The 27,752-nt window shown below is 39.3% G+C and overlaps 1 protein-coding gene and 2 long non-coding RNA genes across 3 annotated transcripts; 2 read left to right on the forward strand and 1 right to left on the reverse strand.

The window, feature by feature from the left end:
• Positions 1–88: 88 nt before the first annotated feature.
• Positions 89–15,611, reverse strand: LOC147043463 (uncharacterized). The gene is made up of 3 exons (XR_015068691.1): positions 15,567–15,611; positions 10,566–10,674; positions 89–3,307 (listed from the first exon to the last, which is right to left on the reverse strand). It is a non-coding gene; the product is annotated as an uncharacterized LOC147043463 (long non-coding RNA).
• LOC147043464 (uncharacterized) lies at positions 200–5,947 on the forward strand. Its single transcript, XR_015068692.1, has 3 exons — positions 200–295; positions 2,585–2,667; positions 3,225–5,947. It is a non-coding gene; the product is annotated as an uncharacterized LOC147043464 (long non-coding RNA).
• LOC147043465 (androgen receptor-like) lies at positions 11,734–27,617 on the forward strand. Its single transcript, XM_085935887.1, has 8 exons — positions 11,734–13,148; positions 16,913–17,064; positions 17,141–17,257; positions 21,452–21,709; positions 22,183–22,327; positions 23,819–23,949; positions 24,383–24,531; positions 24,802–27,617. Exons 1-8 carry the CDS (start codon positions 12,133–12,135, stop codon positions 24,958–24,960), a joined length of 2,127 nt encoding a protein of 708 aa, XP_085792013.1. The 5' UTR covers positions 11,734–12,132; the 3' UTR covers positions 24,961–27,617.
• The last annotated feature ends 135 nt before the right edge of the window (positions 27,618–27,752 follow it).

The raw sequence follows: 27,752 nt of genomic DNA on the forward strand, positions 1-27,752 counted from the left end.
TTTGCAGACTCTCAATTATCAACGCCACAAATGCCTCTTGAATACAACGATAAGCGCACCAGAACACCACAAAACGTAAAGCGTATCTATCTGAGAAAGCATTTCACAAGCGTGACATGTTGACACTTTATTTCCACACATTTCCTGCAAGTGAGCCACTCACTTTATCTTCCTCGTTTTGACTTCCCCTTTGTAGCCTAAATGCTGAGAGCAAATGACACTGTCAGCTCTTAGTAGTCAAAGACGGACGGGAGTGGCGAGAACCATCGGTCCTCAGAAGCCCAACACACTGCAGGTAACTCATTCAGCTCATTGTTGAAGACAACTTTCTCCGAAGGAATCAGGATTGATTCAGGGAGATCCGGCCCCCCACTTCGTGTATTTGACAAGCTGAGTTGGACACTTTGATTCTGTGAGTGTCAGTTTGTCAAATACCCGAAGTGAGGTGTCACTGGCCTACAAGACAACGCCGACCTCAACGGAGACGCCAAGGCAACGGGCCTGGAGGAAAATGGTTTTCTCTCAATATTTTACATTTGTATCTTATTGATGAAGCGTTAAGGAAATAGCTGGAAACAAGTTGGTGTCGTTTTAACAAATGATTTAACAGTTTATTATATAGTATATTCTACGGCTTTATTGAATGTCAAAATATGTGAATCAAATATATCATTTTTTTTAATATATGAATTATTTTTCAAGTCCTGGAACTTTACTGGCACACATAAGTCCACCTTTCATTCCTGCTATGTAATAGTTTGTCCACTAAGTGGTGATATTGGTCTAATTAAGTTCATATTGCCAACTGAACGATTTTTCCCCCCCCCCCCCCCCTTACAAACGAGGGTAAAAACTGGCAGTAATTTCAAAATGTTCTGACAAAAATGTTGTAAACATACAATCACATCAGCAAAGCCTCAGGTCATAATTCTTCCCTGCTATTTAAAAAAAAAAAAAAAAAACATCTTAATAGCGAGGAGGAGGAATATTTTTTTTTTCATACGCTCCCAAAGCGCAGCGCTCCACACAAGTAATTGAGGGTCACTTGGATTCTATTCAGTTTCACTAATAAAAACTTCACGGTATCACAATACGGCATATGGAAGCTATTTGAAAAAAAACATTTAAATGTGGCATGAATGATTTGTTTCCTTTCTGGACAGCTTGGAACACAATCTTCACATGTATTGTATTGCACTATCAAAGAAACATTGTATGAGCACAATGAAGCTCTCCAGCCTGAGTAAAAGAGATAGAGGACGAGAACGAATACAAGGTGACATGTCGTCATTGATTCTCACGCATTGTGCATCGGGGTGTTGATGTCTTGAAGACAGGATGCGCCTCGCCATTCAACATGTGCTATCTCAGTCTAATGCCGAGCTCTCGCTTTACAAGACTAAACTAAACATTTAGTTGCTTAGTCTTTGAGATTTGAAAAAAACAACAACAACAATGTTTCTGTAACGGTATCCAGGTCAGGGACGCCGGGAGATGGAGTCTAACCATGATGACTTGAGCCAAGTAGCAGACGACACACTGACTTATCGCCAATGCATCCATTGTACTAAAACTCTTCCTAAAATAATATTAATGAAAATATTAAAGGCGTATTGGTTTTGCAGCGTGCCACCAACTCGGTGTTATTAACTAATCATACTTAAAAAAAAAAGAAGTATCCTCCATTACTTGCTTAAAATTGCACGCATTTGCTGTCGTGCGCTTTCTGGAATACCTCAAGACGCCACAAGGTGGCGCCAAAGTAGTGCTTTTGTGCCATCTTGGTGCCAAGAAACAATTGCTTCTAGAAATGTAATGCTTTGACGCCGCGTCTATGGTTAATTAGGCCTACTCCATTTGGTCCTGCTTACTGATAAGATTTCAAAAGCTTTTTTTTTTTTTTTCAAGAAAATTGGAATTGGACAAGGACCAGCTGTCATTATTATAAACTCGTTGCTAAAGGGGGTACAAACATGAATAACCAGCCTGACTTGTCCTTTTCATCAAAGTAATTTTTTTTTTATTATCCCATGTCTGTCACAGATTTGCTGTGTTTAATTTTCCAACCCCATATTACTCGGAAAGCATCAACGGGCGACAATTGTAAATATTGAACTTGTTCAAAAATTGCAAATCCATCAGTGTGTGTGGTCAACTCCAAATACCGCCATGCCACAAACTGACTGTTGATTGTGACGGGAAAAATAACAATAGAAAATGAGGGAGGTGGACGGACGTTAGCGCTGCTGTGGACACAAATAGAGAAGCAACTGTTGAGTCGTGTTTGTATAAGATGTCTCTCGAATCACAATTAAATCATAAATATTATCGCTTTAACTACCTATAAAGGTTATTAATCACGTTAAAAAATGTAGACAGACATGAGTAAAAAAAAATATATATATATCGGCATGTGACTTTCACTTTGGGTCAGGATGTTTTAACCTTCCTGTCACATGTGTGTGCGCTTTAAGGAATATTGGATTAATCATTGTGGCAATCAAAAGGTCCAGCATGGATCCATGAAAGCAGTTACTGGAAAATGTCAATAGTATTTCACTTCGTAATGAATCTATTGTCACAGGTGTCAAGAAAGAAGAGGATTTATTCATGCCTCCTGGCTGCTCATTCAGACTCCACACTGATGCTTCCAGAAGCTACAAACAAGTGAGACAGATCTCAGAACTAAAACACAGGACGCCTGTCAGAATGTTTTCAAAGCATACAAAGATTGAGCCCAAAAAAATGTCATAATCACAGCGGGGGAATATTTACAGTCACTCAGCTGACATTAAAATGTGATTTTGGAAACTACCTTAAAAAAACAGGAAACAACTTGTCAAGTGTCTTTGGGGCTGCAGAGGTTGTTGTAGGTCGTCGTACCTTTTTGCGGGCTTGGTAAATAAAAAACAATATTGGCCTATAAACTTCAACATGTGTACGGTTTGATTAATTGTCAAGATTGTGCTAAATCTTACATCTTGGACATCTTACATCCTCAACTTGACGTGTCCCTCAAGGCTCAGTCCTGGGCCTCTTCAATTTTTCCCTGCATTCACTCTGTGGTAGTAGCATAGCATAGGTTGATTTTTTTTTTTTTTTTTTTTAATCCAATCTACTATTGCCTCTTCTTAATTAGTTATGGTTAGAACTCAAATTGCTTGAGAAGATGAACCACACCTAGAAATGGATCACATTGTAACGCACTTGTGGTTTTTGCACAGAAGAACTTGGTGAGATGAATTTTCCAGGTCTCCCCGGAGCACAACAACCTTTTTTTTCTATGGTCACTTCCAAAGGTGAGTCACTGAAAGAAAAAAAAAAAAAAAAAAAAAAAAGAAAGAAAATAAATAAAAAAAATAAAATAAACTGAAAAAGTCTCTGGACTGTGAGGCAAACAAGCTAACCAATAATTCCTCAATTCTACAAACGTAAATATCGATTGAGTGAAATTAATCCCAAAAGTGCTACAGTAGAATTTAAGATCTCGGCTTCACTCATATACAAACGAGAGTGCTCTTTATCACGACGAACTCTGGAACACGTCACCGCAACGAATCACAAATGCGTTTGTGGACAACAATGAATTTAATAGAGGCGAGAAATGAGCTATTAAGCTGTGGCTACGCAGACAATATCAGATAAGATAATTGCTACTTTCCTGGAGCATGTTGACAAGATAAGTACAGCAGACGCAACGAGGGGAAGCAACGCTTCACCAGATACATGCTGATGCTATTGTAAATCTTTTTCAAGCTGGAAAACCTGAAGGACAAATGAAAAACTGATCTAGCGCTCTTGGCCAAAGACTGACTTCTGTTTGTCACTCTGTCAACAAAAGCACTGTTTTGATCTGATTTCAAGCAAGGCTGCATGAAATTCAAATGATTCACCGAATAAGTGTACGATGGCGAGATGAGAACGGGGCCAGAGCCGAGCGGTGCTTTTGCCGCTCCGAGGTGCAGCGTGACCCCGTTTATTGTAGATGTGGCATTCTCAATGTCACTCTGACTTGTGCTTAGAGGAGCCAAGACGTTATTAATTGAGGCACAAACATGCTTGAAGGAGGATTATATGTTCCAGGCTTGCTACTAAAAAAGTCAAATAGACACGTCACCAAGCTCACATAATTACTTTCGCATTGGCTAACTGGGCATCTTTATTATGTTCAGTCGGGTCTCATGCAATGATATTTAATTGAGGAAGACATTTTGGTTCGATTGGATGAGATTTTGGGGAAGGGGGTACGCTAGAACAGGTATATAAGAGACAACAAACAGCCGTTGCTATGGTAACTGGAGCAGCAGTATCACTACACACTTAGGATTTGATGGATTCTTGACATGGACTTCTCGTCTTTTGACGGAATAAAGTATTTAGCCTTTTTTTTTGTGGTTAATTTAGCAAGAGTACGTGTTTTTTTATTTGAAGTCAATTTTTAATACAACAGAAGTTACGTAAGCTATCATCAGGAGCTTACAAATGCAGAGAGACGATGCCAAATTATTTTCACACTCTCAAACAAATGAATTCTCCAAACACTGCATGATTGATGTTGAACGAAGGGAACGAATGCAAATAATGCAACGACAGCGGGAAAATTTGGAGCCTGGGCGAGAGGCGGCTTGAGGAAACGATGGTGAAAGTTTTATACGGGGTCTACATTTCTTTCAAGATTTCAGGTAAGTTACTGCCATGTTTTTATTTCCTCAAAAAGTGGAGATATAAAATTTGAAAGTTTCTTTTATTTGGATGAGTGTAAGAGCTTGTTTTTTATCGTGCATATCGATCTCGTTTTAACCCCTGTGACTTTGCAAAGAGCCTCTTCCAAGTTGTAATGACAGACTACGTGAGGTTGCGTTGAGTAAAATGTCATTACTGGAGAAATGATCATTTAGTGACATTTGAAGTTTGGAAGAAAAAAAAAAAGGGACATTTCATAGTAAAAGCAGAGAGTGGTCAAACTCCAAGGGAAATCAAGTTAATATAAAACAATAAAAACCCACCATCTTTTTCTCAGCGTGTCACATTCGTGTGATTCTGTTTCAATCAATTAAGAATTACACCGGAGAGATTAACAAAAGTAAATGACAAATGTATTATTATTTTTTGTGCTCCTTGTACAAAACTTCTGTGGAGACATAACAGGACGTTTCACCTGCAATGAATTGTGATGCAATCTGAATAATGTAGTATCTGTATTTACTCAACAGTATCTGCATAAAAGAAAACAAGTCTGACTATGGGGGGGGGGGAAATCAAGTAATGGCAATACTGATATGGATATGGTCATTGTCACAGAAAATCGTAGTAGTTATTTCCTGTGTTTTGACTGTCTCACAGGCTAAACAAGTACGATTCAACACCGGGCACATGTAATGTTCCATCCACGCTTATTTGATGTCTCGCCTATGATGCACAAACAGACGTGCGATAGCGACTGTTGCTTTAGAGGCAGGACACACAGATCAGTCTTGGAAAGGATGGCAACGTTTGCTTAAAAGGGAAAATCTTGGCTGCTCATCATGATGGAAAAGAACTAAAGATGAATCACAATTGGTTTGGAACACAAGCACATGTCAATTAGTTGCCAGGGGACTTCAAATTTCTCCTTCAACAAATCAACAAGAGCTGAAAAGATATATTGTACATTTCGTTCCAGTGATAAATTGATTTGAGATATAGTGCAGCTGTCTTGAATGGAAGCATTACGGAGCGATTACATTTCTTGGCGAGTCGATTTGGACAAAACGACAGTATGTGTGTACATAAGCATAGCGGGATTTGACGAGTACAGTTACATATTGCACCGTATCAAAAACAAGCATTCAAACATGATAAGACTCCCTCATTTTTATTAATATGTGCATCCATTTTCTTGAAAGGCTATTATTTTTGCAGCGGACAGGGGCAACTATGAAGGCCGCGAATGACTGCCAAACTAAAATGTCCCAGATAAGAAGACGAACTGCAAAGTTTAACACCTGCATTTTGCTCTCCTGGAAGGGCCTTGAACTAGCCTTGCTGGAATATGCTTCCGTAATAGTACAGGGTCTGGCAAAATGATCTGACACATTTGTAGGTTTAATAAAATGCAAATAAATTAAAGCAACCCCAAAAAGTTGTATTTTTGAAAAGTACATGTAATGCTGTTTTGTTTTGTTTCTTTTTCGTTTCATTTTCGAATTATGTTATTTGGTTTCGTTTCAGTTGCTAACATGAATTGGATTGGTGAGCATCGCGCGTTCATTGTGGAAACGATGATCAAGAATGAATCGGTAACTGCATCACAATGAGCGTTCCATTTGCACTTCAGATTTGGTAGACATGATGCCGTACCTGCTCGAAACATGATCTTGTTATGGGTTACTAACTTCAGAGCCAGTGGATCAGCATTGAAACGAAAATTGACCAGCCGACCTCGCACCGTCACAACTCGAGAAAATGTCGCAGCGGTTAGACCAAAAAAACATTATTCGGAAACGAAAATGAAATTAAAATGAAACAAAATGGCATTATATGTACTTTTCGCGAAAAAAAAACAACAAAGTTTTAGCTTCTTTCATTTATTTGCATTTTATTAAACCTACAAATGTGTCAGATCATTTTACCCGACCCTGCAGTTTACATAAGCAACCTGCAATTTCATTGAGTTGATTATTTAATTATGTGAATTCATGATTGGTGTAAAGGTTTGGATCTCATAACGAGTAGGAACAAAGCACTAATGACAGTTTGGGGCATTACAAGTTGGCAAGGATTGCCGGTAACAAGTTCCTGCTCTGACTTTTCCTGCCAGCGAGTACTGATATTACACTTTGCTGTGGAGCTGAAAGAAGGGGTGGAGATAACGGAGGGAATGTGTGGGAGAGCCGAGACAAAAAAGCAAGGCTTCGCCGAGGCAAAATGTCAAGGCTGAGACATCAGACCTTCCCCTTAAAAAGTGGGAAATGTGTGAACATGAAGCTTCAAGGTTACACAAACTCAACTGGAAGTTTGGGAAAGGGGAGGAAAGTTCCTTCGTCGAAACTTAAGGCAACGTCAGTTTATCTGAAAAAAAAAGAATGGCTTCTAAATCATTTGTATGTTGGCATGGATTTCCTTGAAATGACCAAGGTGGCCATAAATTAGCCTTTATGAACCAATGTACAATTTGTTTTTCTGGCAAGCAGTCAGTTGGGATGAATAATATTCCGAAGGTGATCATAATCAGAACATTGGATAATGAATATTAAAACATGACAAAACTCCCTCAAAGAGGGTATGAACTGAAGATTTTTTTTTTTTTTAACCCTGCTGTTTCATATCTGGAAGGATGGACACAATCAAGGTGAATGTGGATCAAAAGGAAAGATCCTTGGCCTATCAAGAGTGGTGGTCACCATACAAGGTTCTAGTTTTGGATGTGGCTGATGATGTCATCACATTTCATTTGGTATGTAAAAGTAGCGAGAGGAATTCCTCATTTGGTCATATTTGTCATTTGAAAAACAATACGTTTTTATCTTCATGATGATGCATTTGCAGCATTTTAAACGAGATGCCTTTGCGACTTCTTTGAATAGTTACAAATTGAGCAGGAAAAAGCAACTTTTTGCAACTTTATTCAAAAGACCGACTTTGATCTCTCTCGTATTATTTGCCACAATAGTTTGAAAAATGAGATTTCTGCTGAGATTTTGTGATTACTGAGCTCATTGGCATTGGATTTGATACAAAAGACAGCCCCCCCCCCCCCCTGGCACTCAAACAAAATGTGCAGTTGAGACGAGTCTACTGGACTTAACTATTTGAATGTTTCCACCTGCAACATTAAATCTTCACACAGAGCACAATTCCCTCCCCAAATGTATCTACAAAAATGCTATCTGAACTTTTCGCGACTTATTTATGTTATTAAATCTAATAACGAATCAACACTTGTTATTGTTGGGGCAATTTAGTTGATAGAAAATAATTCGAAACTGAAAACATAACGTATTTCAATTCAAGAGATGCATCAAAATGAAAGCACATAATTAGAAAATCCATTTTAATCACAGTGTGAAAAACTATTTTAAAGTCGAGCATTTAAGATGTTTGGCTAACGCTTAACAACGCCGAACACTGCCACCCCAAAACAAAGTGACGACGTGCAATCATCTCTCACTCAAAGCTATAAACGAGAAAGTACATGATGTCAATTAAAAATTTGATACGCTTAAGTAGAAATTATACTATTACATTTCAGTTACTTGAAAAGTGAAGCAAAGTACAGTTAGTGCAGTGTGTCCGTTAGCAATTGTGGCTTCTGTAGTGAGGCCCAGTTATGCTCGAATTGTAATGCAAGCCACATCCTTTCAATTACAAAGGCTGCGATTTGGATGGAGTGTGTAACGGGCGGGCACGGGGAGGGGGGAGGGGGGGCTTATGGGGTGCTGCATATCACCGGCAAGTTGCAGCTCTAAAACTTGCCTGATTGTAATTCCACAGATGAGCAACACTTAGTTCACTCGTGCGTCCTGTGACACACATTTCATTAATCACGCAGAATCTTGAATCTGATTTTCAGGTGGATAAAATGAGTCAGCAAGTTTTGGTTGTTTTTTTTTTTTCTCCAAGTAAACCAATCATTGAGGATTGGCTGTGTGATGATAAAAATCACACATGTTGGTTTCATGCCCGCTTCCTGTTTTGTGGTGAAAAAAAAAAAAAGAGAGAGCTTTTGAGCAGTAAATATTCTATCTCCGGTCAGGCAAGGCCCTTTCGACTCTTTTCCTGTTTGTTACACATCTGAGACGTTTAGCAAATGAATTCAAAGCAATATGTGGGTGGCCAAACTTATGCAAAGTTAGAGGTTGATCCAACTAGAACGGCACTCGGCTACTGGTATTAGTGAACAAGGATATAAAAAAAAAAAAAAAAAAGAAAATTGTGGAGCATTCGATTTGGGTCTGTTTGTCCAACCCCAAGCAGCAGACCGTTAATAAAAAGTCTAGCATAAACAAAAAACAAGGATCTTTGTCTTGATAACAGCCAACTCCTGGTTCAACATGAAATACACACCAAGTTAAACAAGCCAAACTGGATTACACAAATCAAAATGAGTGGTACACTAAAAAAAAAGGATATAAGTGACTCAAACCCCCCCCCCCCCCAAAAAAAGCAAACAAATCAATTCTACGTATAGAAGTGGAAAAATCGTTGAACACCATATTTTTGTCTGTTTAGTTTACAAGGTACATTCGTAAAGAAGGATGCAAATGCTTTGAAGTAAAAAAAGAATGGCCTTTTGCTTTTCACAAAACACGGAAAGATCATCAATTACAGGCTCATCGGTCGGTCGTATTTGAAAATCCAAACTAAATTAGCCTTGATGTTCCACACAAACGAGAGTTAGTAACATCAAGCAATGGCAGTGCCCATATGCGCTTTTGGCACTGGCGCGCACGCGTTTCATGCTCGCTTGGATTTGCGCGCCGCTGCCAGGAGCAACAGATACTACCGAGCTGAACACCAAGAAACATTTATGCACAAAGCATGAAAGCAAACTCAAAGGACCAAGTAAACATGCAATTCGTACACACTTAAAAATTCAACTTTGCAAATTGCATTTGGCGTTTTGGTGGTTTGTTTGTTTGGTTTTTTGGAGGGGGGTCATGGCGACACCTTAAACCAGAGCAGACTGAACATGTGAATAACGTGTTATGATGAGGACGTTTGGTATTTTCGTCTTTAATGAGGCATTCTATTTACGGAAGTCACGGTTCGTACTTTCCCTCTTTTCAAAGAAGCGCTCTCGCGATGTTTGTTTGTGGTCATTTTAGCCGCGTGTTTAGCTTGTCGCCTTACTGAGACGTGCAAGAAAAGCGAGACGGATTAAGGCGACAAATGGCCATTTAAAAAAAAAAACGATTGCAGCGGTGGTTAGATATACTGCATGTAAATGAAATAGCATTGGTGTTCCCCATTGGCTGTTGCTCGATACTAAAAGATAGACAACGATTTGCTGAGTCATCATATCGCAGTTTAAATATAAAGTTTCTAGCGTTAGCACACAAATTTAATAGTCAGTTGAAAATGTCATTTTAATGTAGTACAGTATTTTCTTCGATGCATGTAAATGCAGCGTGAGGCCATTTGATTGTAAATCAAAGGCATTTGAATTTTGATCAAGTTCATCTGTAATCAACCTTCAACTTTTGTCCACATCACAATAAATGCAACCGATTTTTTTCAGACTACCATCACTCACCCCACACTTTGATTATTTCACTTTTGATGAAAAAAGGGTACATCAAGGACAAAAACCGACTTGCCTGAAAAATGATGCCATATCATAGCATCATTTCAAAGCATTCACACACTCATGTAGCTTTGAAACTGCTTTTGAATGTGATCAAGTGGCACAATGGGCTATATGATGCTTTGGATTGACTTAACTTGTATTTGGCGAGGTAAGAACAGATATTCTCACTTGCGCTACTGACCTCATCGTAGGCAGCAGAGTACAAAAAAAGTCAACTGTAAAAGTAAATGAGTACGCTAGCATTGTCTCACTCATTGTGTATTGTTGGTACACTTGCCTGACTTTGTTGCTTGCAAGCGTGGGTTGAGTTCTCCCTCAGACTTTATATTTCTTGATATTGATGTTGGCCAATCAAGAATATTCCTCAGGTCCAGCCAACCTCGACCCTGAGGGGGATAAGCAGTTTAGAAAGTGGACATGTTGAATTCGGAATATATTTGAGCAGGAATCCACATCATTGATTGCAAACTCCCATTGATGAGAATATAGTTTGAGTAATCATCAAAATGAAGCATAAATAACTGTCAAGACAGAATCTCATTACATTATGATGGTACGGTCTGTGGCAGAATACATTGTACACCCAACAGTTTCAAAAATATGCAACTGGAGCTGAATAATAAACCCTGAGACTAAGATGTAGGATTTGCATGGAGCTCATGCACATCTGCCTACTCATGGGCCCTAGAAGTTTTTCCACTGTGGTGCTCAGGACGCTCCCCAAATATAGTTCTCCGTGGCTCAAGTTACCGGATGTAACTGAATTATTTTGGCAATACTTTTTTTTCCTCCCCACAAATAGTACATTACGAGCCCTTTTTTGTCCCTTGAGGTGTAAGGTGCCCTGGTACATTTTTTTAAATGGGTCTCAGAGGGAGCAGACTTGGAATAAAGTTTGAAAATATGTCTAAAATTATCATATTGTAGCAACATAGGAGGCATGATAGTTACCAAAGTAATCAAAGTCTACAAAGGAGTGACACTATTCGACTAATTTGGGTCAAATGGGGTAAGGGATTTCCCATGGCAATCTATATATGTTCAAATTCTTCCTATTTATGGATAAACAAATAAATCAATCCTTTTACAATGATACACATTTTCAGGCTGTCAAACACTTGATGTGTGTCAATCGAGGTCAAAAGCAAACTGGGGGAATAATACTTCAGCGTGGATTAGTGACCATTTCATATTAGACAAAATATTAAATGAACAAGTCATAGTGAACCCATTTATGATTTTTGGGAAGAATCTGTGCATTAAAACGTGGGTAAATCACCCAGTGAAACAAACCTTTTATAAAATGTGTTTTTTTTTTTGTGGGCAGCGGGTAAAGTAGTGGCACACGATCCAGCAAGGTTACGCAAATTTATATAATAATGTCATTTCCACCCCTAAAGACTCTTAACACGCGTATATTATAACTGCCCTGCCCACTTTGTGCCACTTTGGGATTACGCAAGAACGTGCAGTGGAGCGCATTTGATCCAAAGGATTGCTTTGTGTCTATAGCGTGAGTTGCATTCATCACAAATTAATTTTAGAATAAGGACTGTGGTCTCATCAACACGTTTTAATTCCACGGAACAGGTCGTCGTGTCCTGTATGTGCGATTGGTGGTAGGAAACAGCTAAACACATGCGTGTTTTAGTTCAGTGAGAGAACTCTGACTCACTTCTTGATTTGACGAGGTTCTAATCTTCTCGCACAATTCATTGGACGCCTCGACGGTCGCACGGAGCACCGAGAGAGAGATAAAAAAAAAAAAAAAAGTTCACTCTCCGGACTTGTAGAGTGGCAAAAACCAAGCAACCAAACCAAAACCGACTCAGTCTCTTTGGGAAATGAGCCAAAGTAGCACATTATGGTCAGCCGGGGACAAAATTGTGACTGGCCAAGATGCGCCGGAAGAAAATGGCTTTTTGGCCAAAGAGTCCACAGGAGGTGAGACGAGCCGTCTGAACGAAGTTGACATTGAGAAGATTTACGGAGCACATGACAGGAGCGAACAGAACTGTCACAGAGCGATTGATGCGCACAAGGATTCGCCTAAGGCGCAGTGCCGTGTGGGCGACCCTCCCTCCATTAATGCCTGCGCTTCCATCTCGGAGACAGCCCGTGAGCTCTGCAAAGCCGTATCCGTGTCTCTGGGGCTCTCCGTGGACAGTGACGCCAGCGACGCTGAACACGCACTCCCGCGGTGCGCCTCCAGCGACCACCGCCACTCCACCGCTTGTTCATACCAAGTAGAACCCAAGTACAGGCGCTCCACCGGTCAAGAAGAACGAGCCGTGATGTTTAAAAGTTCCGAGGCGACTTTATCACAGCAGAACATCAATCCGACCTCCTCTTTGGAATTCACGCTCGGAGACTCCTCCGAAGTAACTTCGAAACAATTTGACCACATGGCGTGCGTTTTCACCACAAGCGTGCTCCACGAGCGTGACTGCGTCGTGGCACCATCATGCCGAGCCTTCAAGCACCTGGCGGTGTCTTCAGGTTACGGACAAGACGCCGGTGGTGGATACCATCTGGATCAATACGGTGGTGGCTACCATCTCGAGCAATACGGTGTCAAGTCAGAGGAGACAAACGGGGTGCCGAGTGACACGCAGTGGGCCAGCAGTTACATCCCCGGGGACAGGTACAACGCTCAGATTTGGGGGACGAGGCAGTGCGTGTCAACACCGCACACGGGTACGGGGAACGCCGCGGCGTTCATCTGCGAGCCATACGAGAGAAGCGCAGGACGCGCCGAGCCGTGGTATCCCCCGAGTGGGATGTTAGTGCCGCCATATGCCGACAACTACATCAAGACCGAGGTGGGACAATGGGTGGAAGTCCCCTACAACGAATCGAGGTAAGCATCACATAGTGTACTTTCAAAGTCGTTTTTTGGAAGGAAAAAAAAAAATACAATCAACCCGAACTCCATAAATGTGACTTTAATGGGACAGACAAATAAACAATTGCAACCCCGGGAATGTAGTGTAAAATATTACCTCAGATTTATAATTTAATGTCACGATTTTTTTTTATATTGTCATTACCGTTATCAATTGGCTGCTAACGGGTAGTTTTCTTAATAACATTTTCTGCCCAGGGTGACATTTGCGCCCATAACACAAAGCAAACAGGCATTAACAAGATGAAACAAAAAGCCTTTCACAAAAAAAAAAAAAAAGTCTGCTTGCCAGACTCACTGGCCAATTGACCCAGGATCATGACTGGGCTCAAGTAATTACTGTTGACCAATAGCAGGAATCTGTTTCTTAAATTGAAATGGAATGAAACTCTTAATTATTAATCATGTTCTGCGTTCTAATATTTGATGTCAAACTGGCGGCCTCACTTTGCATTGAACTGTGATTTGGCTATTTATGACAAGCTTACTTCTAAGCATACTTTTAAGTTGGTGTCATGCTTTTTAACTCACCCTTGCCCTAAATAACGCTTATGCGACTTAAGTCGTTAAGTTATATTTTATGTTTGTGATGTGCATGTCTAGTTTTGGGGCTCTGGGTTAAAATCCTGGCCGGGATTTTTGTGTGTGTGTGTGTGTGCATTGCCATATTTCATTTTCTAAAGGTAATCAATTTTCCTCGGGAATTTCGTAAACATACATAATAACTGAATTGTCAATTTCAAAATTTTAAGTGTTGGATTTTTTTCTTCTGCGTGTGCTCTGTGACTACGTGACAACTAATCCAGGGTAGACCCCCCTTGTCGCTCAAAACCAGCTGGGATAGACTCCAGCTCACAGCACGAGTGGCGGAAAGTAAATGAATATTTATAGCCAGATTTAGTAACAACAAACAAAACGCAAAACAATCTCAAAATACATTATGAACAAGGTGCTATTTCATTTGTTTGTTTTTTGCAAATAAGAGATAATGCAATGAATTATATCCGCATGACGTAAAATTCCAGCAAGTGGATCGAATCTTGAATTGGACTTCCCTTGTGTTTTTAAACTGAATGCTTCAAAGAATGGATCTAAGCCCCGAGAATTATGAAGAACAAAAAAAACTGTCAACAGAGCTTAGTGGACAGCAGACAGCCGATGTCTGGCTGATGTCATCCCTCATGCTTGTGAGCGCTATCTGGTATTGGTAGCCCCGGGTAATACATCTCACTACCGAGACCATCCATCAAATCATATTTACGCTGAATTACTTAACGACGATGAAGCCTGCAGTAGCCAAATCACAAATAAGGCCTTCGTGAAGGGAAACAGGTCAAATTCTATTTTGATGTCGAGTAGAAACTTAACACAGACATGAGGTCACCTTTTGCCCATCTTTTTGTTTATGTTCAAAATGTCGCACTGCAGGTGAGCGACTCCAGATGTGGATTTACATGACTGTTCACTTCAAATTTGTTTGGGGGCTTTAGGGGTAAATTTAGGGGTCAATTTTCTCAACTGTTTTCATCACCAATATTTTTTTGTGTTGGTTGTTACAGATGTTTTAAGTTAAGTATAATATGTTCATTATTCCATTTTAAGTGACAGCAGATTGACAAGTGGACTAATTTTAGGATTTGTGAGACCCAAAGGCTGACTTGTTTCAAATCTCTCATGCACGGCTCCCAGGCATGTCCTCCGACCGATGAGAAAGCCCGCTTGCGCCAGCGAGGAGCTCAAGCACGTACTCCTTTTCCAATTAACTCATTTTTATATTCATTTTCTTCAGTACGATAAGTCAAAGTGACTTTAGACTAATGTACGTAAATCAAATTCTTGAAAAAGGCCAAAGTAGCTTTGAACTAGAAAGCTTTTTTTTTTTTTTTCTTCCCACGTTCCCCAGATGTTGTGCACTATGATGTCAGTGTCACGCCACAGCGGAATGAAATATAACAAACGTAAACACACAAATAACAATTTGCATGTCTCCGCTACATGAATCAAACTGTACTTTTGTCAACAGCAGGTACAAGAAAAGCTTTTTCATTTTCACCACTTGCTGGTATTTTGCACAATTGGTTGGAGTCTAAATCCCACGCCACGAGATACAATATCTGATTAACCCAATTACAGCATCGTTTTGTCGAGTTTTTTTTTTTGTAACAAGGACCTTTATTTAGCATTGGAACAAGAATGTACTGTACAGCAGCTTTATCATTATTGTTGTCATCTTTGTTTGTCCCAAGATACATGTTAAAATGTGTATTGTTTTAAAAGCGTGTTTACTATCACAGTTTTGGCAAGGTTGAGGACCCAAGTAACAGCAAATGTGGGCATAACCTAACTATAGAAAGTAAGAAAAATAGGACTCACAATAACATGAAAGTGACGCAGCCAACACAATGAAGCAACAAGAACAGAACCAAAACAGGGACTTAAATACAAGCGAACTGATAAGACAACCAGGATCACCTGGACAAGACTAGATTGGCTCAGTGACTGGGCTAATGAGGGAGGAAACTTGACAAAACTAAATAAACACGACTAGAACCAAATCAACAAAAACACAACATGACATATAAAAACTTCAACGTGACTTCACTGACCCCAAAGTTCAACTAAGGTCTCACCTTATGGGAGTGAACAAGTATTTTTGGATTATAGTATAGGACCCCCCCACACACACACACACACACACACACACACCCTTCATGGTGGTGAATGGGAAGCTCCGCAGGAAACTGTTTTGGCACACTTTCTTTCCTTCCTGTACGCAAAATTAAGATACAACTATCTCAACAGTCGCTTGCAGAATTAATACTGCTCCCTATCCTGTGTACATACACTGTATCTATTTTTTTTTTGTATCCTTTGATATTACTCTCAATTGGTTAAAAGTTTTGTAACAATATAAAACTAGTGAATAATGATAAAGAAACAGTGAAAGCTTTCTGGTTCCTCATTTGTTTCATTTACTTGACAAAGTTGGAGAATGTACATTGTCTTTTAAGATAAGCACAATTATCACTAATGGGACGGAACGGTTTCCTGTATCGTTTTCATTTGAGATTACGTGCGCTGGCTGCCTTTGTTAATTTGTGAAATCTACCACAGTGATCTTAACCTGGATGGAGTTGTCGTGTTTTTTTTTTTTTCCTAACTCATTTTGCCCTCCTCCGTCTTTTACCGTGAATTTTGATATCCGAGTCGTCGTTATGTCTGGGTGGGTTACCCCCCACCCCATCATCTGTGTCTGTGCGCAAAGGCTGACGCTGGGCGCATCCTGCCCCCCTTTGCCTCTTCCCTTCCACCACCCACCCTGTCAGCCCTTTGGCTGCACTTTTGACACGCAAATATTTCCCACACCGTCCCCAGTCCCAAAAGCACGCAGTTAGAAGCTGTCGATTTATTACGCAAAGTCAAAAGATATAACTCAAGGCTATTTTAACATATTCACTGCCTGCACATGCTTTGCATTACAACTTTAAGGTCCAGCTTTGTCTTAAACTTAAAATGGCTAAGGTAGATAAATGTCTACCAGGCATTTATTTGAAAAGTGGAGGCTTTTATTTCAACAAAATCCCCAGTAAAGATAGAATACCAAAACAGTGCCCAAGCGAAGTACTTCCAAATAGAAAACATGGCCAAGAGTTTCAAATATGCAGGACGTTCAAACTATTTGATTGCATTAACTGTGTCTTTCTTACGGTGCACTAAAGGTTTGAGACTGGGAGAGAGCACATGTTACCCATCGAGTACTTCTACCCGCCACAGAGAACATGTCTGATTTGTGCCGACGAGGCATCTGGGTGCCATTACGGTGCGCTCACCTGTGGCAGTTGCAAGGTTTTCTTCAAAAGAGCAGCAGAAGGTAAACGTGGGGCCGCAAATGACATCGGTCGTCGTTCTTACCTACACGTGACATCTGCTCTTCTCTTTATCCAAAGGGAAGCAGAAATACTTATGTGCCAGCAAGAATGACTGCACCATCGATAAACTGAGGAGAAAAAACTGCCCATCTTGTAGGCTGAAGAAGTGCTTTGAAGCTGGGATGACTCTTGGAGGTAGGGTGGACAAACATACGATTATTAAATGGATGCTTTTTTTTATTTAAGCATCAATTCCACCAAAGACACAAAAACTTGGGCCCCAGTGTTACACTATGTTCAACAAAAAAAATAAAGCAGGGTAACAGCTGAGCCATTTGTAAACGCGTTACCTCCGAAAAGAGAATCAGTAGCCCTTAGATCAGTTTTCACATAAACAAAAACATGCTGGATCCCACAGCCTGCTTGGCCTTATTCCTGAAAGATGCAGAAATGGGTTCAGTATGTGAATTATAGTTTTAAAACACACCAAAAATTATTTTCAGAGTCATAATGGTAAAGCCATGGCTCAATTAATCTTCCATCTGAAAAAAAATAAAAATACTAATGAGGTCTTGGCAGTAGTTGATTGAATTGTTTGATTTTCTGCTATCGTTGACATTTTTTTTTCTTTCTTACAAATATGGACCATTTCATTATTATGTACCTGCAATACACCAGAGGGTTCTGTGAGTGAGGGAGCTTAAGTGCTATTTTATACTCGCACAATAGCAGCCAGAAAAATAATTGTTATTTAGAATAAATAAAAATAAATTTGTGAACACGTCTGTCAACGTTTAATGAGCATATAAAGTACCCATAATACCATTAATACCCATATCAAAACCAAAATGACACAAATTGCTAAAAACATTTTATTGACCAGATTATATAAAAATGACCCACATGCAAATGCCGAGAAATCACCGCCAAATTATCACGTGTACGATTTTTCACACCCAGAGTACTCCTTAACTATTCCATTCGTAATCTCAAGCATGTGCTGAATTCAGGTACTGTCTTTAATGAATGCTAATAAGCTCAGCATGAACAAAACACATTACAGGGAAGGGGAATTTGTAATAGTAGTAGTGTGCTTTGCCAAGAAAGACCAAGTACTTTAGTCTTTCTTCACTGCACTTCCTCGACAACTCTCAATTGGAGCATCATCACAATAGGGGATGTTAGTGATAATCAAGCCCCTGACTGAGCCCGCCGTGCAATTTCGACCTATTTCATTCACTTCCCCTTACTGTCAGCTACATCTGCTTGTCATATTAGGCTGTAAGAATTGACTTGTAGTGGACTAATTTTGGTCTTGTGTTCAATTTCCACTCCCCTCCATTTTCTCATTCTGTTTACAGTGAAAATTGTATGATAGGCGCGAAGCTGACATGAGACATGTGAATTAAAGCAGCAGACACGCTGGTAATTTGGTCTCGAGTTAGTGACAAACCCGCCGAGCAAAAATGCCTTCTAATGCCGTGATTGGTCATAAAAAGGCACATCTTTTCTAGTCGGGGCTAAAACCAGAGTCCTTTCGCGTATGTGCTCATGATAAATGTGTCGTCCACTTGTGGCATGTCACAGCACCATTTCCACATGTTTTGTAGCGATCCGGAAGGCCAAAATATTGCCGATATCGGAGAACAGAACGCATGTTTGTGAGTCGAAAATATTATATATAGAAAATATTATATTGTATATTTTATTATTTTATTTTTTTTACAGGTTAAAAAAACCCAAAACGGTTTGGTTGAAGAAAGAAATGTTTTTCCAGAAACCAAAAGAAAATTAAATTAGGACATGCGTGTTTTGTACTAAAAGAAAGAACTCTTTGGTGACGCTCACTTTCTTTTGAACACATATAATTTGCACTTTTTTTTAAACTAGTGTAACTCAATGGGAACAAAACTGAATAAAATTTGATGTGCAGCTGCGGTAAGAAACAGGATAAAGCAATTAATTTTTGACTATGATCCAGAATTGGATTTGTTCCATATTTCTGGTGCAAATTAACATTGTGCAGCCATGGTGGAGGTCAGCTCTCTACTAGAGTGTCTAGTACTAGTTCATCGCGGAATAGAACATGTAGTACATGTAGTTTTTTATTTTTTTTATTTTAAGATACACTTTTATTCCTTTCATTTCTGGAAAGTCTTTAAAGAGAGGCAAACAACAGTTAATTTGATGAATTTTGTTCAGTATGGCATCTGCTCAAGTAGCATTTAAAAGGTTCAATTTAGGATGAAATGAATTCCTTATTATTGCCGGAATGTTAATTATAAAACGAAGGAGCTTTTTCATATCAGGATGCAGCTCCCGCAAGCTGTCCTCATTCACCGATCATCCTGCCGTGATATTTAGAGCTCGTCATTTGACGAATGAATAGAAAAAAAGGGTGCAACTATGTGTAAAAGACAGCTCATCGCCTTGTACGGCTTTTAGGACCCCATTTGAACGAAAACATCAGACGAAATTATTAATGCACCATCACTTCATAGGAGACACCATGAGCTACCTTTTAAAATTGAACAGAGCGATTCACATCACCAGTTTGAGCTGGTCACCGTGACCATTGCATTGTACACTACACATTTTGACAACTATGAGCGTGCAGTGTTTTTGATCCCCCTTTCGAAGAAAGAATTAAAGCCACGACTGACAATCCTCAGCAGGAACTTTTAATTAAGCATTTTTATTTGATGTTTGTCATGGGATCAAAATTTAGATAGGTTAGCCTGGCAAATAAATGATACTCCTTATGTAATCTGTAATTTGCTCTCACCTCTACCTCGTTTGAGGCCGGCTTAAATTGTGTCTAAAACTGGCAATTCAATATTGAGCCGAGTGAACTGCAAAGTTAGCTAGCAGTTTTAATAAAAGTCTCCCCACAGAAGCTCTGAGAAGCAATCACGAGACAATTAACATCTACTGCCAGTCAACAGGTAGGAAAATTCAGCACATACAAAAATTTGAACGACAATTGTATTGTCCTCAAACGGACATCCATTCTGGCAGAGTAGATACTTTTAGAACTCAACGAGGAAGGAAACACAAACAAAAAATTTGGTAGCATCCACAAGAAGCACTCAAAGCTGAAAATCTTTGGTTAAACATTTTTTAATGGTTCATTGACAAGCCACAAATGAAAATCTGTATGTGTACTGTACAAATAAATAAACCACCTTTTCAAATTCAAGATCATCAAAGTCACAACAATACTTTTGGACATCACCTCGCAGGATGAAAACAGTATGAAACTTTGGTTGGGCTTCCTTTGGCCGCAATAACCGCAAGCAGACATTTGCTGTAGTTGCAGGTCTGAACTGAACACTGGTCAGAAGGAATTTTGGATCAGTCAACTTTACAAAATCTTCAGTTCAGCAATATTCTTGGGTGGTCAATTGGGTTGAGGTCCAGAACTGGCCCACTCCAGAAAACGTATTTTCTTCGGTTGATGACTGATGCCAGTCCCTCGTTGATTTACGTCCAGGCCCCGAGGCAGTAAAGCAGCCCTTAACCACCACCTCTCGAAGATTTGAGAGTGCTAAACTTCTACCAGTTAACGTTGTTGTTACTCATCTTTATTGTTGGGAGTTACGTCCAGTTTTTTCTTCGTCTTATACGATTCACATTTTCTCAGCATGATGCGGTGTAGACTTGATGGCAGAAGCAGAAAACTATTAACTCAGATAATATGTAACAGGTACTCAATCAATGCATGTGTCACTTTGATCTTGAAGTTTAGGTCGTCTTTTTTCCTTCCTTGCCATCTTTCAATTTCACTACTGTGCCTTTTCCATTCGCCATCTCTCAATTTCACTCCACGTTTTTGTGAAGGCTGAATCCCAAATGTAATGCAAATGGCCATCATTTACCCAGTTGTGTGCTTCAAAGATGTCTTTGCAACCCAGCAAAATCTAACAGGTAGGAACATTTTTTTAAAAAATAGGCCAGAAAAAAAAACAAAAAAAAAACAAGATGACCGCGGACCTTTCCAACAGATGAGACTCATCTGTTCAATATGACTCAAGGGTTGGGGAGATTAGAAGATTAGTCTTGGTATTGTTGGTTAAAATTGTTTAAAAAAAAAAAAAAAACACACAGTGGCTGCACGAGGCATTTCTAAATCGATGAGTGGAATGACGAATTAAACCGCAGTCAACATTTTCTGCCAAATTTCCACTTCCAGTTCAGATCTTATTGGATGGAATAATGACAAAAAAAGATACATGTTTGTTTTACGGGGATGAATCGAATTTTCGGAATCTGAATGATTGATGTTGGGAAAGGCTTTTCCCCTGATCCATCACTACTTAAGCATTGTCTCTTCACTACTACGATTGATTCAAGAAAACATTGACACCGTTTTTTTTTTCCCTTTGGTAGCACGCAAACTGAAAAAGTTAAGAACTTCAGAGGACCATCCTGGTACAAACAAACCAGAGAGTATCCAAAGTGCGTCGATCCTGAGTTCCAACTCCCAAATGGTCTTCCTGAACATCTTGGAATCCATTGAGCCAGAGATTGTGAATGCAGGCTACGATTATGGCCAGCCTGATTCAGCAGCCAGTCTGCTCACCAGCCTCAATGAGCTTGGAGAAAGACAACTCGTCAAAGTGGTCAAATGGGCTAAAGGACTCCCAGGTAAGACACTTGAGTTTTAAATCCCAAGTCATGCCATAAGCATCATCAATTTTCCAGGCAGAAATACAGTCCAAAAAAAACATTCGTTAGTACAAGATTTTGAGAACATGTATGGAAACTGCTATATTTTTGGGCTGTTTGAATGAAGAGCAACATTTTTTTTTTATATGTTGTCAATGTTTGACTGGAGAAATGCGTTTGGATGTATTTAACAAGAAAGCACAAAAAGTTAAAAAAAATCTGAATGAAATGATTTGTCCATTGGTTATGACAGAATTAGATAACCAGTTGGGCAAAACAATAACAAGTCAATGGAAAGATAGTTGACCTAAAGTTGATCCATGAGGAATGCCACTTGTCATTTTATTCAAAAATTCAACATTTAATTCTATTATCAAGCTCATACAAAATAGTCAATGTTTTAGACTTTCAACTTTTATAGGTGATTTAAAATGTCTAATATCTCTTTATAGGTTTTAGGACTCTACATGTGGATGACCAAATGACTGCCATCCAGAATTCCTGGATGACTGTGATGGTGTTTGCCTTGGGGTGGCGCTCTTATAAGAACGCCAATGGCAGGCTGCTGTACTTTGCGCCTGATCTGGTCTTCAACGAGTAAATGATCAAATTCACTTGACACATTATGACACTCATTTCTTGCTGTCATATCTTTTTCCCTCCTTTGTTGAAAACAATCTGCTTATGGAGAATCAAAATATATATATTGGGAATTTTTCATAAATGAGAAATAGTTTTGGTTATCTGAAGATTTTCCTCTTTTTAATGCCAGGTGGGATTCAGTTAGTTAAGGGCCAGGGGGCAAAAGCAGAAATTTCCATTAGTCTGTTATTTTACTTTCCCCTTTTACTGTTTGTACCTTTCGCAAACGTGACACCATTATGCAAAGCAGCAACAAAAAGTTGCCAACGTTATGGAGAAAAAAAAACAAAGCTAGTCCACTGTGCTGCCACATTTTTTTTTTGCTATGAACATAAATATAACTTTTAACATATTCTCATTTGGAGTTACACCAGTAAAGTAGTGTTCAACTCAATTTCCAATTTCTGCGACATTAAGCTCCACTGAATGAGTTGCAAGTGTGGTTAAAATTTCATTTAAAAGTAAATCGAAGTTCCCAAGTTGAATGTCCGAATAGAACACAGATTCCCGAGTTGTTCTTAAAGGGTGTGGTGAATTATCCAATCCAAATTGGAGGAGTGAATTACGGCTGGTGGAGCTCGTGTAATTCAGAAACGGTGGGTATAATTTGAGCTATTTGAAAGAAATGTGAGCGCTAAGTGTTAATGGACCAAAGTGCTCCCTGTCACTTGGCTGCCAAGCCAGCGTTATCCTGTAAGAAGGACAAAAAAACTGGCAAGCGTCGTAAATGAGACACCCAGTCTCCCATCTTTAACTCGCAAAGCTTTAGCAATACGTTGTACATCTCGCAATTTGCACTTTAATAATTGAGATTGGGCTGCAGATGAAAGAAACCTATCAAACAGGTGGGAGATCTCTGAGAAATGAAAATGGAGTTTGGTACAACACACAAAAAACGAAATACTTTTGCCCAGACACAACTTATTCCAGTTTTTTTTTTTTTTGCTTCTATCTGAGGAAATTGAGAAGAAAGTTGTAAGGTCATGCACTGATTCAGTCAGTTGGCATCAGTCATATTTTGTGGAATCATCTCAAATGTTCCATTACTTTTCCACCCCTCCGTTTTAGAAGTGATGAAACTTTATTCTTCCCGCTTCATCCTGGCTTCACAAGTTTTTCTACAACGTGGTTATTTCCCAAATCTTAATCAAATAGAACAGAAATGAAATGATATTACATTTGTGGCGAAACCTCTGGTCACTCACTCTCCTGTTCTTGTCAGAATGGGAAATACCCAATTTAGATTTTTTTATCACCTGATATTGTTAGCGGGAAAATCCATTTGTTCCATTTGCATTTCAATTTGGTGGTAACCTCACACCTCGTGTGCCGCAGAGCTCATCGCACAACCAAATGTCAGACGTGTAAAAACGTTTTTCTGAGTCTCTTTTTTTTTTTTTTTTTGACCTGGCCCTTCTCACCCTGCTTTCTTCTTACCGCGCACAGGCAACGGATGCAAATCTCCACCATGTACGAACACTGCGTCCGAATGAAGCACCTGTCGCAGGAGTTTGCGTTGATCCAGCTCACGCAGGAGGAATTCCTGTGCATGAAGGCTCTGCTCCTCTTCAGCATTCGTAAGTTGCGATCTGTTCAAAAGAATTTTAGTTCACCCAACTGACAGGGGGGGAAAAAAAATAGGGACAGCAGCAAAATGGCGGAATATCAACTAGGGAGCTTTAACGATGATGACGCAACATATTCCCGTCTGTGGGCTAGTTGAAGAGAATTGTTTGATGTTGCAAGAAAGAGTCGTTTTTAATGCGTTGTCAGTGTGCCTAAAACGTTAGTCAGTTCACAAAGTTAGCAAAGCTGCGGGAACATGTTGTTTTGATCGGGTCCAGTCATTTTTTTTTTTTCCCCATCTCAGCTCTATGCAAGTTAATAAGAGGGCAACAGTTTTGAATGCAGAGGTTATTTTGTGAAGTCATCATAATAGGTATTTTATATGGGTCATTTCTAATTCATATTCTCAGGGGGAAAAAATACTGACCTTTTTGTTTGCTGTAGTTCCAGTGGAAGGTCTGAAGAGCCAGAAATGCTTTGAGCAGCTGCGGCACACCTACATCGGCGAACTCAACCGGCTGGTTAATAATCGCGTTACATCCTGTTCACAGAGGTTCTACCATCTCACACGTCTGATGGATTCCCTCCACATAGTGAGTGAGATGCGCCCCTACAAAATAGAAGGAACAAGGCCAATATTTTAAAAATGGTCAAAATTCGATTCGATTAAAATCACCTTGTATTTTAAAAATCTTTTTTTTTTTTTTAAACTACTAAAGATTGCCCAAGGCTTCTGATTCCAGGCTCTCAAAAGAGATTTTTCTAGACCTTCATAAATGCAAACCTAGCATGAAATAATCCCTTGGAATGAACCTAGTCTTAAAATCATGCAAATTGCATATTTGGTATCATTTCCGCTTCAGATGGTGAAGAAGCTGCAGCAGTTTACATTTGACCTGTTTGTCCAAGCTCAGTCGACCAACGCCAAGGTGAACTTCCCAGAGATGATTGGAGAAATCATCTCAGTCCATGTGCCAAGGATCCTGGCGGGTCTGGCTAACCCCATCATGTTTCACGAGTAGATGGTGGAATTTTCCAAACGAAGTATCATCCTTTGCTGCCAGCAAAACTTTAACAATGGCTTTGTACTGTTTCCCGCTAATTATGAGCTCATATTCTGTGATAATTTTATCTCCTCTTTTAAGCCATATTTGACTTTTGTGTGTGTGGTTGGGAGGCTGGGGTGGTAGGGAGCATTCAAGCTTGCTTGTTTCTAAGTTTTGTCAGTCCAGCTGAGATGATACAAAGCAAACACACACATCTGCTACCAGGCTGGGAAAATATGTTTCACGCTCTTTTAGACACTTCATTAGGTACACCTGCACAGTCTAAGCCTAAGAGATCCAATGCCATTTTTTTTTTAAAATTGCTTTTCTAAAAATATTGCTTAGTCATGTTTGACACTGTTGGATATTACCTGAATCAGTCCCTCTAGAATTTTTTGGGCTATTTGGGGCGATTGCTGATGTAAAAAAAAAAAAAAAAAAAAAGCAATGGTAATTTTTTGCAGTGGTCTTTTTCTCTCTCTTTTTTTTGCATGTTTGGAACCAAATAGAAAATGTAAAAGCCAAGGCATCTTTACATTTTCTTTGACTTTATGCTCATTTTGTAAACTTTGATAAAAAAAAATTCTGTGTACAGTATTGATATTAAAATTTGAATCTAAAGAGCTATTTTTTTTATGGACCGGTTTGGCCAGTAAATATTCACCATCTGGTGCTGACTAAAAAAATAATTATTTTCCAAAAATGCTGATTAGATTACTTTTTTTCTGAGCATGCAATCAAAATGTGTTCTTAATAAGAATTGTGCGACTTTGATGGTTTTTTGTTTTTTTATAAGGGGAATGGCTACATGTGTCCATTTGACAGCTTCATTGTCCTTGTAAAAGCAGATTTTGCTACAGCTTTTGCATTGGATCTCATTGCATTGTGCAGGTGCAGCTAAAGTATTAGCACGGCAGACTCCGTTCAAATTTGAACAAAAGTTCCGTCAGAGTTGAGAAAGCAGGCTTAGGGAAAACAAAACCAAAAAAAAAAGTTGAAATCTAGAAAGTTTGATCTACTCACCAACGCCTGCGGAAGTGAGGAAGTGAATCAAACTACTTCATTGCCAGATATATCCTTATTAAAAGAGGCTAGAAATGTTCCAGGGAGACAACAAATAAAAAATGACAAGCCAACTTTGCGGGAACAGCCTTGTGTGTGAGGAGAATGACAAGAAAGCCCGAGTTGTTCCTGCCAAGAAATAATCTATGCCTTGAAGATAACAAATCAAGTCTTTGACATGCTTGTTGGCTACTTTTGAATTCGACCAGTTCAGATTTGGGAGTATTGCTTAACTGTTGTGCGGTCGGTCTCCTTTCTCATCAGAATCGAACAAATTGATTAATTGAATCTGCACATTTACAAAGAATGTAAAAACTGATTGAATCTGCACATTTACAAGTAATGTAAATGCATTATTTGTTTTAATTATTATTATTATCGATATAGTTTATAGAGGCTTTTTCCATATTAAAATTGAGGCAGATATTCACAGATCCGTATGTACTCCTAGCTTAAATGATTTTTTTTGTTTGTTTGATGTACTTAAAATACTCGGCGCCGTGAAAAATACTGTGCAAGACAACTCTGAAAAACTGACAGCATCATGCTTAATTTTTCACAGATGATTGGTTAAAAAAAAATAAAGAGCATATTTAGTCCTATGAAAATTGTCTGACAAATAAATCAACTGTTTTGGAGTGATTGCAACCCCATTCGAAATACTGGAATTGCATTTAAAAATAGGCTTGTCAGATACGATTTTATGATGGTGACATCTTGCCTGCAGGCCCTGAGGAACCACATGAGTAGCAATTTTCAAGCAGCATAGCTCTCTGGCCTTTGTTAAAAAAATATTTTATAAACATGCTTCCTGTGTTGTATCGCTTAGTTTAGTTAATCAAACATCAGCTAACATCCCAGAGGTCATGGATGAGCACAGCATGCTCTAGACATGTATAGTGACAAATGTAAGCAGCAAAATAACGCCCATTGCATTGATGTACCGTGTTTTTACAATTGGAACGTTTTGTTGAACAATGTATATACCGTATTTTCCGGACTATAAGGCGCACCTTCAATGAATGGCCCATTTTAAAACTTTGTCCTTATATAAGGCGCACCGGACTATAAGGCGCACCATTAATGCATCATGTCAGATTATTAATTCAAATCAAATCATTCTCCATTTTATCTTTTTTATTTCAACTTCAGATGCAACAAATTACTTTATAATCACAAAATAATGATCCATAGTCTTTTTGATTCATGATTCATAGTGTTCATTGGGCCAGTTATGATCGATTTCATGACACAATGCTTCGGGCCAGTTTAAATTTAGGAATTTGGTCCATATATAAGGCGCACCGGACTAGAAGGCGCACTGTCGGCTTTTGAGAAAATTTTAGGTTTTTAGGTGCGCCTTATAGTCCGGAAAATACGGTACCTGATGATCTTTTCAGTCAACGCTGATCTTTAACGATGTTCATTTTGGTAATATGCTTTTCACAGACCTGGGGTTAAAATGCACACAATGACGCTAATTAATAATCCACAGTGTAGCCCGCAATGTTTTTGTATAGCTGGTATGTGCCCAGTCTACTGCATATTAAAATGGTTCACTTGTACCCTTACAGTATACAGTAATCTCTCCCTACATCGCGGTTCATTTATCACGGATTCAGTTCATTGTGGATTTTTTCCCCCAAAAATTCTAAATTGAGGAATTATGGCATGAAAGATGCCCGCACGCCAGCAGAAGGCAGGGA

The sequence above is a fragment of the Syngnathus leptorhynchus genome, chromosome 17 (assembly GCF_054491065.1).
Source record: "Syngnathus leptorhynchus isolate UIUO chromosome 17, UIUO_Slep, whole genome shotgun sequence".
Lineage (NCBI taxonomy): Eukaryota > Metazoa > Chordata > Actinopteri > Syngnathiformes > Syngnathidae > Syngnathus > Syngnathus leptorhynchus.